At 34.8% G+C, this 18219-nt stretch overlaps 1 protein-coding gene across 5 annotated transcripts in view; it reads right to left on the bottom strand.

Moving 5' to 3' along the window:
* Positions 1-18219, bottom strand: part of LOC124164214 (fibrillin-1-like) — a 56889-nt gene that overhangs the window by 20966 nt on the left and 17704 nt on the right. Inside the window, exons 4-9 of one of the 5 annotated variants that reach the window (XM_046541442.1) lie at positions 16258-16401; positions 14380-14523; positions 12795-12938; positions 10309-10452; positions 7585-7728; positions 5674-5733 (exon numbers count right to left, since the gene is read on the bottom strand). In XM_046541442.1, coding sequence (XP_046397398.1) covers positions 5674-5733; positions 7585-7728; positions 10309-10452; positions 12795-12938; positions 14380-14523; positions 16258-16401 — 780 coding nt within the window. The remainder of the gene's footprint in view (positions 1-5673; positions 5734-7584; positions 7729-10308; positions 10453-12794; positions 12939-14379; positions 14524-16257; positions 16402-18219) is intronic. The other 4 variants (XM_046541444.1, XM_046541443.1, XM_046541445.1 and 1 more) reach the window with 4 other exon arrangements.

The raw sequence follows: 18219 nt of genomic DNA, 5'->3' as shown, positions 1-18219 counted from the left end.
TATCTGATCATACAGTATTAAACAAGGAAGAATTCTTTGAATTGTATGATATTACTGTCAATAAGGCTATTTACAATATAAGGACCGTCAATATCAAATAAAAATGGAGTTCCCATGGGTTCCCCAGTAGCGACCATTTTAGCTGATCTGACGATGAACCATCTCTTAGACAATATAATCACTAGATTGCCTTTCAAAATTCCTTTCATTTACAAGTTTGTGGATGACTTATATTTAGCACTTCCCAATGACATCAAAGAAGACACCATTTTAAATTATTTTAATAGTTTCCACGCTAAATTGCAATTTAAAATAGAATATGAAAAAATAATATTCTACCATTTCTTGATATGCTAACTATTAGAAACCACGATGGATCGATTCAGATAGATTGGTGGAAGAAACCACACAAATCGGACAGATTTCTAAATTTACAATCACATCACCCTCATAAACATAAAATATATGTAGCACTTGCACTAAAATTTAGAGCTCTGAATTTGAGCGATAACATATTTCACGGAAAAAACCTTAAAATAATTTAGGATATTCTGAATAAAAATCATTTCCCAAAAAAAATTATTCATTTTTCAACTTATATAACATTCCATACTTCACAAAAACAACGCAATATTTTCACATACTCAAAATTCACTAAACAATAAAGATTCATCAAATACAACATCCCCATACCGTGGAATCATCTATATTGGTAAATTATCTAAACAAATAACGAAGGTATTCAAAAATATAAATTATAAAATTGCACACAAAAATCATAGCACTCTAAACAAGCTCCTTTACACAAAAATAAAAAATCTGAAACTCCTAAATATTTAAAAAGTAATATAATATATAAAATTTCATGCCTCGATTGTAACACTTGTTATACAGGACAAACATCACAATATTAAAAAAAAAAATTTCACAACACAAAACATCAGTAAAGGCCTGGTTACACGGTACATTAGAATGGACAAGAATCTGTACATTTTTCTGAATGGTTTTCTGAACAGATTCTTGTACATTCTCATGGACAAGATCCACGAATGGGTGGTTACACTGTACATTTTTTCGGACATTTTTTCGTACATTTTTTAATGCGCAACAAATTATTTCAACTTCAAATATAAACCAATGGGGAACATGCAAACTTTTTTAAAAGTACTAGAATAATAAGATCCTTACCTCAAATGGACTTGCCGAAAATTTCGCGGATGAATAATGTTTTATAGCTGAGATATGAGTCTTTAAAAATAATCTTCTTCGACTGTTTGCAAACACGTGACGGAGCGTGCGCGCGTTACATCACGGCCTGGAATCCACTGATGACAGACTGAGGAAGTGGATAGAAAAAATGTCTATTTAGGGACTCAAACGCAAATTTGGCGAATATAATTGCTGCTTTAACGTCAAACTTCGGATTGTGAATATAATGGGTTGCCAAGGCGTTGTTGAAATAAATAAAGGCGATTGTTTGGGGGGCTTTGGAAAGATTAAATTAAAATAAGTTGATTGCAGATTGTGATCTACGTTACACACCTACATCATTGGCTTAATGCAGTAAGTATATTGTAGCATGGACCTTCAATAGAAAAACGTGTGAAAACCATGTAAATAGTGTATCCCATAAAACCATATAAAGTGCCCCGACGTCTAGTACCTCTATTTACTCGCCGGAGAAGTTTTTTGCTTGTGTTCGAAGGGACAAAAATAAGAGTAATGAGTGGTTGATGATTCACAGAATGGAGTCAAATACATTATCTATATTGTCAACGGGATATCCTCAACGTAAGTACACTATTAAATCATGGTTACCGCAGGATTTTATCAAGTTACTTATTTCACTTTGTAAACAACTCTAAAAATGCACCTATCATTCTACCCATTGTAGGATCAAATTATAAGGAAAGTGGCTGTTTACGAGAATAAATACTGATTACGATTAAACCACGGTGAAAAATAAGGAATGTAATGGGCGGCCGGCCGCTCGTCACAAGGAGCCCCTAACAAGGAATATTCTCAAAGTGTCTTTCGCCGATATCGTTAAAATTTTGTTGGATAGTAGTGTTCCATAATAAAAGCACATTTTCAAAATTTCTCGTGCCCTTAAGCCTTGTGATATAATAAACAGGACATAATAAAGGCAGTTGAATTTTAGATTTGAAAGCGAGTGTGTCGTGATTTCTCTCCATCCTTCTCCTGTGAATCGGCGCACGCTACAGGAATATACGAGAAATATGAGGCTTTTGGCAAGGTAAATTCAATATTTATTACTGCGATGCCCATAACGTTCGCTGCATGTCAACGCAACACCTAAAATTTCGACTCGCTTTGCAGTCGGTCTCGATTCAAAAACAGGAACTTGAGTAAATACAGCGTAAATAGTACTTGAATCTTATTTCTTTGCCTATCACATGCTTTTTATGACCTTTTAACGATCATTTGGATCTCAATCTTGGACATTCTCGCGGTTCATACATTCAGCGCCTTTCCATCTGATCCTTCATTTTACCCATCCCCTTTTCTTGTGTTCCATTCTTTCGCTACCTATATCCAATCAGTGAGATATCCAAGTCAAGCAAGATCATATCAAATCGAAATAACTATCGGGGCCGTACGTAAACAAAGAAGTCGCCTATACAAGCCAGATGAAATGAATGTGTCGTTTTCGTATTCTGCCACCAGGTGACTCTGAGTTCAAATTGTATGATTGTCTGAATGAAATTAGAGCAGGCGTTCAGAAATTCATACATTCTTACATTTTGCGTGGTTACACGGTGCATTTTCGCGTTCATTCTGAGATTCAGACATTCTCACATTTTCTTGTACATTCTCATGTACCGTGTAACCAGGGCTTAAAAGGTGGTATATTAACTCTGTGTTCTCTTGCTAGCCATAGCATAAACAATGGCCATGGTTTTGATTTTGAGATCGCCGATATTTTAGAACATGAGGTTATATTGAAAAAAAATTTTTCAAGGAAATGGCTTACATTTCAAAGACAAAAAATTGTTGTAATAAAAAAACTGACATCGATAACCTTAGTAAAAGTTAATTTTATTTAATACATCAAAATTAATGGTAACCTAGGTGTGGCAATACCTTAGCAACAAAAACATCAATAAATGTGTTAAAGTTAAGAGGTATGTCAAAATATTTTGTACGATTGTACCAAATCAAACTCTAAATAATCAGCATGAATGTTCAAGATCTGTGAGAAAGGGTTCTTGGTTCTCCAAGAGTCATCTGACTATAAGTGAAATTTTAAAATTAACGAGTCAATGGTTAGGGCAGTGTATGCAGAAGTACAGTATGGTATGACTATTTTGATTCGTACCTCTACGAATATGTGTGGCGAAAAAAACACGATCACTCTGTGGGCCCAGACGCTTTCGAAGCCTTTAAAAACGATAAACTAAAGGTTTACCCCTTGGGTCAGAGACAGTGAAATTGATGACGATAATCGTCCAAAATCCAATTAAATACTTTTTCCTGTTAAATTTCATATTAATTAATAATTTTTGCCTCAATAACAAACAAAATTTGTTGAAATTTATGATTTGTTGATAAAATTTTCGTAACCATAGCGCGCGGGAAAAATAGTTCTAGAAACCACCGCCAATACGCCAAGGGACCTAAACTCCGGTCGCGCCCCTTTTTTATATATAAATATTGTATATATCGTTTTAATATTTGTATTTTATATTGTTCATACTTTTTTCTTACATAGCCCTGATGATGATTAAAAAATAAAACGAAACGTTGGCTGAAACGTGTTTTACAATTGACATAAACTCCAGGAAATATTATGCCTCGTTCAGATTACGATAGTCCGAGCCGTCGTCGGAACTATCGTGCATTCACACAACTATGGTTGAAACCTGTGCTGCTCTCTAGTGCTGACATCTAAAGTGAACGGGAAATTGATAATTAGCAAAGCTGTTGTGGTTTGCATTGACAAGATATTACTGTTTTCAACGTGTATTTACCGAATAATTTTTCTTCCGCCCATATTCTTCCTTCCTAGGACAAATCCATGAAATGTCCATGAAAAAAATAGAGCTTCACGAGCATTTCGTCTTTCTCTTGTCGCTTCCGTTTCCGGTCTCCCAGCGCCTAACCATAGTAAAGTGGCAACGTTCGGAACTACGTCAACTATAGTCAGAACTTGCATTCACACGGCTAGTTCGGTCAACTATCGTAAGGACGACGGCTCGGACGATCGTAATGTGAATGAGGCATTATATCGTATATAAACAAGGTCAAGAAAAAGAAAAAAAATAACAAACATATTTCCTTAAATAATAAGGTTTTCTTAGAAATATAATACGGAAAAAATTATTTAAAAATAATTTTTCATATAGTAATTAAATATTCAAAAATATATTATTTTTTGAGCGTCTTCGATGTAGATGAAAAGTAGAGCAAAGCACGATACAAGTGACTTAGTACGCAACTACGCTTACGGGTGTAAAGTTATTCACACCAAGATTGACACTTTCCTTGAAAAACCGCTTTGTTTAGCTATGATTTGTACCCGGATATCCCAATTTCCTCACAGTTGGACATAAAACCAAAACCATAGCCATAATGTCTAAAAATATATCTGGCTTCAAACCTTTTATTTTATTATATGGAAGTGAATAATATCTCAAGCGTAATATTTGCCTCAATTTAACTTGATTGATCAATATTTTTATCGTAAATCTACCTTCAGTCCATGAATCATATGTAAGCCGGTAATGATGGTATTCATTACTGACATATAATTATCTCACACTTTTAAATCAAGAATAAAATTTCTATTTTCCATTATTATACGCAAGTTTTCAGGCGGGAAATTTTAATTCATTCGGAAAAATTAAAAATCTATGACTTGTGTAGTGAAGTCATCTCCGAAGAAATTTTAAAATCCACTTGCGTCTCCGAAAGTCGCGATAATTGCTTCAATAACTAATTTGCGGCTCAGCTACGCTCACCAAGATTTAATGAAATTTTTAGAGTGATATTTTGATGAAAAAAGACTCAAATTGAACCAAATTTTTTTGCCATTGAAAAACTACGATATCATTAGATGGCTTCTTTACAACATACTGAGTGCCAAAAGATGAAATATAAGAAATAAATAAAATAAACATGTCAGAAAATAATAGAGAACTTGATAATTTTTGAAAGGATAATTGGAAAAGGTAATTCTAGAGTTTTTTTCTGGTTTCGGGGCAGTTTCAATGAAAACGGTCAATAAATAAATTATAGAACCATACTTAAATAAAACCTATTAAATTTTATCAGATGGACAATTCTCACTTTCCAGGGTATTTTTCTTACGACATTGCTATTTTTGTTGATTTTTATCTAGTTTTTAAGAGTGCGAATAGCGTCAAAATCCAGTTATTTCCTAAAATTTACCGGGGGAACCCCCAAATCCTTTGCTAACTAGGGCCCCATCATGAGTCCCAGCCGACGGCACGCAATCATCCCAGACCGCCCCTGTACAGTATTATGTTCCATAACATCTCATCTTTCACCGTGGATTTCACACGAGGCCATTCATTTAGGAAATATCTGTCCGTTATTTTCACTTGCCTTGCGCGCATTTTAGGTATTTGTTGACATGGTATTTGTTATTGCAGGAACAGACTCCTTTTCCGTAGGTTGTAGTTCACTTACCATTCTGTGAAAACTCGCAACCCGCTCCGTCCTCGCACGAGTCACCCACCAATGCGTGGTCTGCAAAATGAAAATAACTAAGCATCAAATATAAAGTTCAAGATATTTTGATGCTCAAGATATATTTTTAGTCAATTATGGTGGTTGAAACAATCACATGGGTTAGAGTAGGATAATAGACTGCAGATTTATGATGTAGTTTTTTTCCGCGCACAATAAAGGACCATAATTCTTTAGACAGCTTAGCTCTGGGTTAGCTTGACTCGGAATAGGTGAAATAGGCTCTGCATGAGTAGTTAATACACTATTATATTTGTAAATACTAACTATCTGCATGAACTTTTTAGCATGTTATATCTCATTCGTTAATCACTTACTACTCTAACTTTTCGTTTTCTTTTATTAAAAAATTGTTTTATTTGTATGCTCGCATGTTCATGTAGCAATAGCTCTCTCCGAGATTCTGGTATGATCACGTGTCGTGGTCATGAGCACTATTGGTCTGTGTCGGGCGAACAAGCAAATTTCTAATTAAGTCTAGGATAAGTGCTGCATGCCTGGTGTAGAATCACCCCCTGTCACTCGTCCTGGCTGTGGCTTGCACAGTGAATCCCACAGTGAGCGGAAATAAAAAAAAATTCTCGACCAAAACCCCAAAATTTCACTTTTTTTTTTTGGAAAAAACGGGTAAAGTCTGATAGCATAATGGATGGGGTTTAAGGAACTTTGGCTTTTTAAAAATTTGGTTAATCCATTAAGTCATCACAAACAGCTGAAAATGATCCAAAATAATAAAAAAAATGGGCCTACCAAATTTTTTTCAATCCGGAATTTTCGCAAAAATGGAGATTATTACACTGATATCCCAATTTCCTCACTGTGGGACGGAAAACCAAAAACTATAGCCATACAGTCTAAAAATATATCTGACTTCAAACCTTTTATTATTTTTATATGGAAAAGAATATTATCTCGAGCGTAAGTTTTACCTCAATTCATCTTCAATGATCAATATTTTTATAGTAAAGCTACGTTCAGTTCATGGCTCAGTATGGTAGCCTGTAATGATGGTATTCATTACTGACACATAATTATCTCATACTCTTAAATCAAGAATAAAATTGCTATTTTCCATTATTTACGCAGTTTTCCGGTTTGAACTTTGAATTCATGCGTAAAAATTAAAAAACTATGATTTGTGTTGTGAAGTCATGTCTGAAGAAAATTAAAAAATCCACTTGCGTCTCCGAAAGTCGCGATAATTGCTTCAATATCTCATTTGCGGCTCATTGTCAGCTACGTTCACCAAGATTTAATAAAATTTTTAGAGTGAAATTTTGATGAAAAAAGAGACTCAATTGAACCAAATTTCTTTTGCTATTGAAAAATCTACTTTTTTATTAGATGGTTTCTTTACATACATACTGAGTGCCGAAAGATGATTTACAAAAAATAAATGAAAGAAACATGTCAGAAGATAAAAAAGAATTTGATGCTTTTCTGAAAGGATTACTCAAAAAGATAATTTCATTGCTTTTTTTAATTTTCGGGGCAGTTTCAATGATAACGTTCAATAAATAAATGATTTTACCATAACACACTTTTAAATTTTACCAGATGGAAAATTCTCACTTTCCAGGGTAATTTTCTTACGACATTGCTATTTTTTGTTGATTTTTATCGAGAATTAATAGTAAGAATAGTGTCAAAATCGAGTTATTTCCTAAAATTTTCCGGGGGGAACTCCCAAATCCTTTGCTAACGAGGGCCCTATCATGAGACCCAGCCGAGGGCACCCAATCACCCCAGACCGCCCCTGTATATTATTATGTTCCATAACATCTCATCTCACACTATTGATTTCACACGAGACCATTCACTTAGGAAATATTTTCCGTTATTTTCACTTGCCTTGCGCGCATTTTAGGTATTTGTTGACGTGGTATCCGTTATTGCAGGCACATACTCCTTTTCCGTAAGTGTTAGTACACTTTCCATTCTTCAAAGTCTCGCAACCCGCTCCGTCCTCGCACGAGTCACCCACCAATGCGTGGTCTAGAAAATGAAAATATTAAAGCATCAAGTATAAATTTCAAGATATTTCGATGCTAAAGGTATAATGAGTAAGCCTTATTATTGTGGTTGAAACAATCACATGGGTTGGATTAGGAAAATAGAATGCAGATTTAAGATGTAGTTTTTCTCCGCGCTCAATAAAGGACCATAATTCTCTCGATAGCTTAGCTCTGGGATGGATTGACTCGGAAAAGGTAAAGTAGGGTCTGCATGAGTAGTTAATACACTATCAGCATACTATCTGCATGAACTCTCTTGCATTTTATATCTCATTCGTTAATCACTTACTGCGCTGACGTTTTGTTTACTTTAAATAAAAAATTGTTTTTTTGTATGCTCGCATGTTCATATAGCATTAACTGTCTCCTAATATAATTTTTGGTCTTTTCCCGGCGAAAACTTGCAGTGAAGTTTTCTAGGGTTTCACACCGGGTAAGGTCCTTCATTTATCCTTGCAACGTTTCGATGAACTCACCCATCGTCTTCAGGGATTCAGGAATCCAAGGGAATTGGATTGACGAATCCCTGAAGACGATGGGCGAGTTGTTCAGCGAAACGTTGGAAGGAGAAATGGAGGACCGTACCCGGTGTGAAAACCCGAGAAAACTTCACTGCAGCTATCTTCTAGTTTCAAGTCTGATTACCTGTCGTTGTCATGAGCACAATGTGTCTTTGTCGGGCGAACGAGCAATTTTCTAATTAAGTCTATGATTAGTGCTGCATGCCTGGTGTAGAATCACCCACTGCCATACGCCCTGGCTGTGGCTTGCACGGATCATCGCACAGTGGGTGGAAAAAAAAAAAAAAACCCTCGACAAAAAACCCCCAAATTTCACTATTGTTTTGGGAAAAAATGCTAGTCTGATAGCACAATGGCTGAGGTTTAAGGAACTATGGCTTTTTAAACATTTGTTTAATCCATTAAATACTCAGATGCCGCTAAAAATTTGCCAAAATAATAAAAAAAATTTGGTCTACCAAATTTGTATCAAATCGGAATTTTTACAAAAATCGAGAATTTTAACTTTCGGTCGTAAGACTTAATGCTGGTTTTCCGTGTATTTTAAAGCAAATTTTTTCTAAAATAATTAAAGTTTCCTAAGGAATATAATACGGAAAAATTATTTAAAAAATAATTTTTCAATCATAATTAAAGTTTCATAAATTTACTATTTTTTGCGCGTCTTAGATGTAGGAGTAAAGTAGAGCACAGCATGATACAAGTGACTTAGTACGCAACCAGGGGCGGATCCAGGATTTCTTTCTGGGAGGGGCACAAGCAAGGCCGTATCCAGGATTTTGTTCAGGGGGGATACCTTGATACCTTGTTATACAAAACGAACGAAATGATAATGGGACCGTATTAAAAATCTAGCATATTTTGAAGGGTCTGGGGGGGGGCACGTGCCCCCGTGCCCCCCCCTGGATCCGCCTATGTACGCAACTACACTTACGGGTGTATAGTTATTCACAACAAGATTTTAATTATCCCTGAAAAATCGCTTTGCTTAGCTATGATTTGTACCCGGATATCCCAATTTCCTCACTGTGGGACAGAAAACAAAAAACTAGAGCCATACTGTCTAAAAATATATCTGACTTCAAACCATTCGTTATTTTTATATGGAAGTGAATAATATCTCGAGCGTTAGTTTTACCTCAATTTATCTTCAATGATCAATATTTTTATAGTAAAGCTACGTTCAGTCCATGGCTCATATGGTAGCCTGTAATGATGGCATTCATTACTGACACATAATTATCTCATACTCTTAAATCAAGAATAAAATTGCTATTTTCTATTATTTTACGCAAGTTATTCGGTTTGAACTTTGAATTCATGCGTAAAAATTAAAAATCTATGATTTGTGTTGTGAAGTCATGTCTGAAGAAAAATTTAAAAATCCACTTGCGTCTCCGAAAGCCGCAATAATTGCTTCAATAGCTCATTTGGGGCTCAGCTGCGCTCACCAAGATTTAATAAAAAGTTTTATAGTGAAATTTTGATGAAAAAGGATTCAAATTGAACCAATTTTGTTTGCTATAGAAAAACTCTACGATTGCATTAGATGGTTTATTTACAACATAGTGAACAAAAGATGATTTATAAAAAATAAATGAAAGAAATATGTCAGAAGATAAAAGAGAACTTGATACTTTTTAAAACGATTGTTCGAAAAGTTAATTCTAAAGCTTTGTTTTTGATTTCGGGGCAGTTTCAATAAATAAATTATAGAACCATAATACACTATTAAATTTTATCATAAGGAAAATTCTCACTTTCCAGGGTATTATTCTTACGACATAGTTATTTAGTTGATTTTTATCTAGTATATAAGAGTAAGAAAAGCGTCAAAAGTCGGTTATTTCCTAATATTTTCCGGGGAGAACCCCCAAGTCCTTTGCTAACGACGGCACCATCATGAGTCCCAGCCGAGGGCACCCAATCACCCTAGACCGCCCCTGTATAGTATTATGTTACATAACATCTCCTCTCACACCGTTGATTTCTCACGTGGCCATTCCCTTGAGATATATTGGTCCGTTATTTTCACTTGCCTTGCGCGCATTTTAGGTATTTGTTGACATGGTATCCGTTATTGCAGGCACATACTCCTTTTCCGTAGGTGTTAGTACACTTTCCATTCTCCAAAGTCTCGCAACCTGCTCCGTCCTCGCACGAGTCACCCACCAATGCGTGGTCTGCAAAATGAAAATAACTAAGCATCAAATATAAAGTGCAAGATATTTTGATGCTCAAGGTCTATTGAGTAAGCCTAATTATTTCGGTTGAAACAATCACATGGGTTAGATTAGGAAAAAAGACTGCAGATTTAAGATGTAGTTTTTTTCCTCGCTCAATTATGGATCATAATTCTTTCGATAGCTTAGCTCTGAGATAGCTTGACTCGGAATAAGTAAAATAGGGTCTGTATGAGTAGTTTATACACTTTCTGCATTCTATCTGCATGAACTCATTTGTATTTTCATTTGTAATTCTCATTTTATATCTCATTCGTTAATCACTTACTACGCAAACTTTTCGTTTTCTTTTATTAAATAATTATTTTATTTGTATGCTCGCATGTTCATATAGCCATAGCTCTCTCCTAGATTCTGGACTGACCACGTGTCATTGTCATGAGCACTATTGGTCCTTGTCCGGTGAACGAGCACATTTCTTATTAAGTCTAGGATTACTGTTGCACGCCTGGTGTAGAATCACCCCCTGCCACACGCCCTGGTTGTGGCTTGCAAGGTAATCTTATAGTTAGCAGAAATAAAAAATATCATTGGCAAAAAAACCCCAAATTTCACTATTTTTTTGGGAAGAAATGGTACAGTCTGATAGCATAATGGCTGAGGGTTAAGGAAATATGGCTATTTAAACATTTTGTTAATCCATTAAATCATCTGAAGCCGCTGAAAATGAGCCAAAGTAATTTAAAACATTTGGCCTACCGAATTTTTTTCAAAACGCTAATTTTGCTAAAATTGAGATTTTTTACTTTCGGTCGTAAGTCGTCATGCTGGTTTTCCGTGTATTTTAAAATATATTTTCTAGAATAATAAAAGTTTTCTAATAAATATAATACGGAAAAAATTATTTTTTAAATAATTTTTTCCGTATTATATTTAAATTTAAAAAAATTATTTAAAAAATAATGTTTCATGTCATAATTAAACATTCAAAAATTTACCATTTTTGGCGCATGTTAAATGTAGATGAAAAGTAGAGCATAGTATGATACAAGTGACTTAGTAAGCAACCACGCCTACTTGTGTAAAGTTATTCACACCAAGATTGAAATTTTCCCTGAAAAATCGCTTGGCTTAGCTATAATTTGTACCCTTATATCCCAATTTCCTCGCTGTGGGACAAAAAACCAAAACCAAGGCCATAATGTTGGTAACCTTTTCTCGGGATTCCCACCGGGTTAATGTTTTTATGTTGGCCAACGTTTCAAGTACCGTCTCGGAACTCATCGTAAAGTTTACCCACATTATTCACCGGAAAAGCATTAAATCATATTTCACAAGGCCATAATGTCGAAAAATGTATCTAGCTTCAAACCTTATATTTTTTAATGGAAGTGAATAATATCTCGAGCGTAATTTTTACCTCAATTTATCTTCAATGATCAATACCTTTATAATATAGCTACGTTCAATCCATGGCTCATATGGTAGCCTGTTATGATGGTATTCATTACTGACATATAATTATCTCTCACTTTTAAATCAAGTATAAAATTTCTATTTTCCATTATTATACGCAAGTTTTCCGGCTGGAAATTTTAATTCATTCGGAAAAATTTAAAATCTATGATTTGTGTAGTTAAGTCAAGTTGAAGAAAAATTAAAAATCCACTAGCTTCGCCGAAAGTCGCGATAATTGCTTCAATAGCTCATTTGCACTAGGCTACAATCACCAGGATTCAATAAAATTTTTAGAGTGAAATTTTGATGAAAAAAGACTTAAATTGAACCTAATTTCTTTTGCTATTGAAAAACTCTACTGTTTCATTAGATGGTTTATTTACAGCATACTGAGTGCCAAAAGATGATATATAAAAAATAAATAAAATAAATATGTCAGAGGAGAAAAGAGAACTTGATACTTTTTTGAAAGAATTATTCGAAAAGGTAATTCTAGGGTTCTTTTTTAATTTTCGATCATTTTCAATAAAAAGGTTCAATAAATAAATTATATAACCATAATGCACTTACATTCTATCAGATGAAAATTCTCTCTCTCCAGGGTAATATTCTTACGACATAGCTATTTTTTGTTGATTTTTATCTAGTATTTAAGAGTGCGAACAGCGTCAAAATCCAGTTTTTCCTTAAACGTTTCCGGGATGAACCACTTAATCCTTTGCTAACGAGGCTCATCATGCTAACATCATGACTCCCAGCCTAGGGCACCCAATCATCCCAGACCGCCCCTGTACACTATTATGTTCCATAACATCTCCTCTCACACCGTTTCTTTCTCACGATAGCATTCACTTAAGAAACATCTGCCCCTTATTTTCACTTGCCTTGCGCGCATTTTAGGTATTTGTTGACGTGGTATCCGTTATTGCACGCACAGACTCCTTTTCCGTAGGTTGCAGTACATTTTCCATTCTTCAAAGTCTCGCAACCTGCTCCGTCATCGCACGAGTCACCCACCAATGCGTGGTCTGGAAAATGAATATAAATTAGCATCAAATACAAAGTTCAAGATATTTTGATGCTCAAGGTATATTGAGTAAGCCGAATTATTGTGGTTGAAGTAATCACATGGGTTGGATTAGGAAAATAGCCTTCATTTTAAGATATTTTTTTTCCGCGCATAAGAAAGGACCATAATTCTTTCGATATCTTAGCTCTGGGTTAGCTTGAATCGGAATAGGTGAAATAGGCTCTCCATGAGTAGTTTATACATTATTACAATTGTAAATCCTAAGAACGTGCATGAACTTATTGGCATGTTATATTTCATTCGTTAATCACTTACTACGCTAACTTTTCGTTTCTTTCATTAAATAATTGTTTTGTTTGTATGCTCGCATGTTCATATAGCAATAGCTCTCTCCTAGTTTCTGGTCTGACCACGTGTCGTTGTCATGAGCACAAATCATATTTCACAAGGCCATCATGTCTAAAAATATATCTGACTACAAACCTTTTATTATTTTTATAGGGAAGTGAATAATATCTCGAGCGTAAGTTTTACCTCAAATTATCTTCAATGATCAATATTTTTAATCTAAAGCTACGTTCACTCCATGGCTCATATGGTAGCCTGTAATGATGGTATTTATTACTGATATATAATTATCTCTCACTTTTAAATCAAGAAAAAAATTCCTTTTTTCCATTATTTTACGCAAGTTTTCAGGTTTGAAATTTGAATTCATGAGAAAAAATAAAAATCTATTATTTGTGTAGTGAAGTCATGTCTGAAGAAAAATCAAAAATCCACTAGCTTCGCCGAAAGTCGCGATAATTGCTTCAATAGCTCATTTGCACTAGGCTACAATCACCAACATTTAATTAAAAATTTTAGAATGAAATTTTGATGAAAAAAGACTCAAAATGAACCAAATTTTTTTCCTATTGAAAAACTCTACTGTTTCATTAGATGGTTTATTTACAACATACTGAGTGCCAAAAGATGATATTTAAAAAATAAATATGTCAGAAGAGAAGAGAGATCTTGATACTTTTTGAAACCATTATTTGAAAAGTTAATTCTAGTTTTTTTTTTAGATTTCGGGGCAGTTTCAATGAAAACGTTCAATAAATAAATTATAGAAACATAATATACTTAAATTCTATCAGATGGAAAATTTTCACTCTCCAGGGTATTACTCTTACGACATTGTTATTTTTTGTTGATTTTTATCTAGAATTTAAGAATAAGAATAGCGTCAAAATCATGTTTATTTCCTTAAATTTTCCGGAGGGAACCCCCAAATCCTTTGCTAACGAGGGCCCCATCATGAGTCCCAGCCGAGGGCACCCAATCACCCCAGACCGCCCCTGTGTAGTATTATGTTCCATAGCATCTCATCTCACACCGTGGATATCACACGAGGCCATTCATTTAGGAAATATCTGTCCGTTATTTTAACCTACCTCGCGCGCATTTGAGGTATTCGTTGACATGGTATCCGTTATTGCAGGCACAGACTCCTTTTCCGTAGGTGTTAGTACACTTTCCATTCTCCAAAGTCTCGCAACCCGCTCCGTCCTCGCACGAGTCACCCACCAATGCGTGGTCTGGAAAATGAAAATAAATAAGCATCAAATATAAAGTTCGAAGTATTTTGATGCCGGAGGTTTATTCAGTAAGCCTATGATGTGTCGGGCTAACAAGCACATTTCTAATGAAATCTAGGATTAGAGCTGCATGGCTGGTGTAGAATCACCTCTTGGTTGTAGCTTGCACGTTACATCACACAGTGAGGGGAAATGAAAACAATTGTGTGCAAAAAAACCCAAGTATGACTATTTTTTTAGGAAAAAATTATACAGTCTGATAGCATATTGGCTGAGGTATTAAGAACCATGGCTTTATTAACATTTGGTTGATCCATTAAATCATTATAAGCCGCTGAAACGGAGCAAAAATAATATAAAAAAATTAGCCCACCAAATAATTATCAAATCGGAATTTTCGCAAAGATCTAGGTTTCTTTTACTTTCGCACGTAATTCGTCATGTTGGTTTTCCGTGTATTTTAAAAATATTTTGTAAAATAATAAAATCCTAAGAAATGTTATTCTGAAAAATTTATTTAAAAAATGAGTTTTCATATCATAATTAAATTTTCATAAATTTACTATTTTTTGCGCGTCTTAGATCTTGGAGTAAAGTAGAGCACAGCATGATACAAGTGACTTAGTACGCAACTACACTTACGGGTGTATAGTTATTCACAACAAGATTGTAATTATCCATGAAAAATCGCTTGGCTTAGCTATGATTTGTACCCGGATATCCCTATTTCCTCAATGTGGGAAAGAAAACCAAAAACTATAGCCATACTGTCTAAAAATATATCTGACTTCAAACCTTTTATTATTTTTGTATGAAAGTGAATTATATCTCGAGCATAAGTTTTACCTTAATTTATCTTCATTGATCAATATTTTTATAAAAAGGTACGTTCAGTCCATGGCTCATATGGTCGCCTGTAATGATGGTATTCATTACTGACACATAATTATCTCTTACTTTTAAATCAAGAATAAAATTGCTATTTTCCATTATTTTACGCAAGTTATTCCGTTTGAACTTTGAATTCATGCAGAAAAATTAAAAATCTGTGATTTGTGGTTTGAAGTCATCACTGAAGAAAAATTTAAAATCCGCTAGCGTCACCGGAAGCCGCAATAATTGCTTCAATAGCTCATTTGGGGCTCAGCTGCGCTCACCAAGATTTAATAAAAAGTTTTATAGTGAAATTTTGATGAAAAAGGATTCAAATTGAACCAATTTTTTTTGCTATAGAAAAACTCTACGATTGCATTAGATGGTTTATTTACAACATACTGAGTGCCAAAAGATGATATATAAAAAATAAATAAAATAAATATGTCATAAGATAAAAGAGAACATGATACTTTTTTAAACGATTATTCGAAAAGGTAATTCTAGAGCTTTGTTTTATATTTCGGGTCAGTTTCAATAAATAAATTATAGAACCATTATACACTATTAAATTTTATCAAATGGAAAATTCTCACTTTCCAGGGTATTATTCTTACGACATAGTTATTTAGTTGACTTTTATCTAGTATTTAAGAGTAAGAATAGCATCAAATTCCAGTTTCCTTCCTAAAATCCCAAATTCTTAGCTGACGAGGGCCCCATCATGAGTTACAGCCGAGGGCACCCAATCATCCCAGACCGCCCCTGTATGGTATTATATTCCATAACATTTCCGCTCTCACCGTTCATTTCACACGAGGCCATTCACTTAGGAAATACCTGTCCGTTATTTTCACTTGCCTTGCGCGCATTTTAGGTATTCGTTGACATGGTATCCGTTATTGCAGTCACAGATTCCTTTTCCGTGGGTGTTAGTACACTTTCCATTCTTCAAAGTTTCGCAACCCGCTCCGTCCTCGCACGAGTCACCCACCAATGCGTGGTCTGCAAAATGAAAATAAATATGCATCAAATATGAAGTTCAATATATTTTGACGCTCAAGGTATATTGAGTAACCTTAATTATTGTGGTTGAAACAATCACATGGGTTAGATTAGGAAAATAGACTGCAGATTTAAGATGTAGTTTTTTCCTGGCTCAATTAAGGATCATATTTCTTTCGATAGCTTAGCTCTGGGTTAGCTGGACTCGGAATAGGTAAAATAAGGCTCTGCATTAGTAGTTAATACATTTCCTAAAAGACTTTAAAATTTACGCCCTTTAGGTAAATTTAGCGGCACATTTTGAACTAGTGGTGGAATTATATGCGGGGCGTCGGCTTAGCATGATTGCTGTGAAAAGCCCGCGTGAGGTCATTCTGGTTCCTGCTGCCGCCGTGTTAGGCCAACTTGGTGCGAGGTTATGAAGGCCATTTCTTAGTGTCCTTCTTTGCAGGCTGCTAGCAGGTGGGGCTAGGCTTAAATAAGGATTATTAATACCGTATCAAACGAAGGAAACTTTCCGATCATAAGCTATTTTAATAGGTGATATTTAAGACATGTTTCCCTGAGCTCTGTGCCTCATGCATGCATTGGTAATCTCAGACGATGTAAACCTCTTGACTACTCGTATAGAAAATAGGTCCCTGTAACGTCACGTGGAGTAGCGTCGCATGGGCGCCAAACTGACCTTTTTCAAATGAGTTTAAAATTGGCCATTGCCATTCGTCTAAACTGCGTTTTCTAACACAAATTAATTTTTATTTTATACACTAATGGTGGGTATCGAATCGCAATCAATGCCTTTGTTACTGTATTTCTATGAAACAGCTTTTTCTAAGCTTCGGTTTCCCGTACGAGGTGAACTTAGACATTTCTGTCATTTCCTTGTCTAACGTATTTATGTGCATACAATATCAATTTCATGCAGTCATACGTTGATTATATAACGATTTTTATATTTTTACGCGAAGAGATTGGCGACCAACGATATAAACAGCGTGTGTTGGCACAGTGCTGTTGCCAAGTGACGGTGCAGTTAGTGCTCATCGCTTAATTTATCAACCATCACCATTTATGCACACCTTACAAGAAAATTAATTGTGCCAAATTCATAAAAATAGCTTAGTATGGTATGATTTTCATATAGGTTCAAACTCGAGTCACTATACTTTCGATACGAATCGATTCCAGTGTACCTGATTGGCAAACATTCGATAAAACATTAACTTTTACCATGGCTCAATGGCACATATTTACAGTATAAAGCACCATTATTAGTGTAGTCCAACATATAACTGATGTCTTACGTGCTTTGCATAGGTCCCCTAACACTCCGGCATACGGCCGCGAACCAATCCCACGATAGGGTAGTTTCCTTCATCAAAGAAAACAATTGATTTAATAACGAGAGACGTACGTAACTTAATATCAAAATTAAAAGAATTTTACTCAATAACATATATAAATTTGGTAAATTTAACCATGCGCGTTAAACGTTGACCAATGTTTTACCTTAGGTTTAAATGGAAAGTCTAAAAAAAGCGGCACTTTTTTAGTCTATGCTAGTTAGGTATTTAGTTTAAATCTATATTTATCTTGTAGAGTAAATTTTTTTCAGCCATACTAATCAACGCGCAATACAGCAAGAAAGGAAATGGTACCAAACACCTTGACATAGCTTTAAGATTATGGTTTTTTAAAGCGTTCGAACTCGAGTCTCCATACTTTTGGTACAGACAGTAGGTTTTTTTTATGTATTATATTCTTATCAATTTTAGCGTACTTGAAAGGCGTAATGAGAAGAGACTCAAATTGAACCAA

Source organism: Ischnura elegans, chromosome 8 (assembly GCF_921293095.1).
Source record: "Ischnura elegans chromosome 8, ioIscEleg1.1, whole genome shotgun sequence".
NCBI classification, from domain to species: domain Eukaryota; kingdom Metazoa; phylum Arthropoda; class Insecta; order Odonata; family Coenagrionidae; genus Ischnura; species Ischnura elegans.
This window is presented reverse-complemented; position numbering and strand designations above follow the sequence as displayed.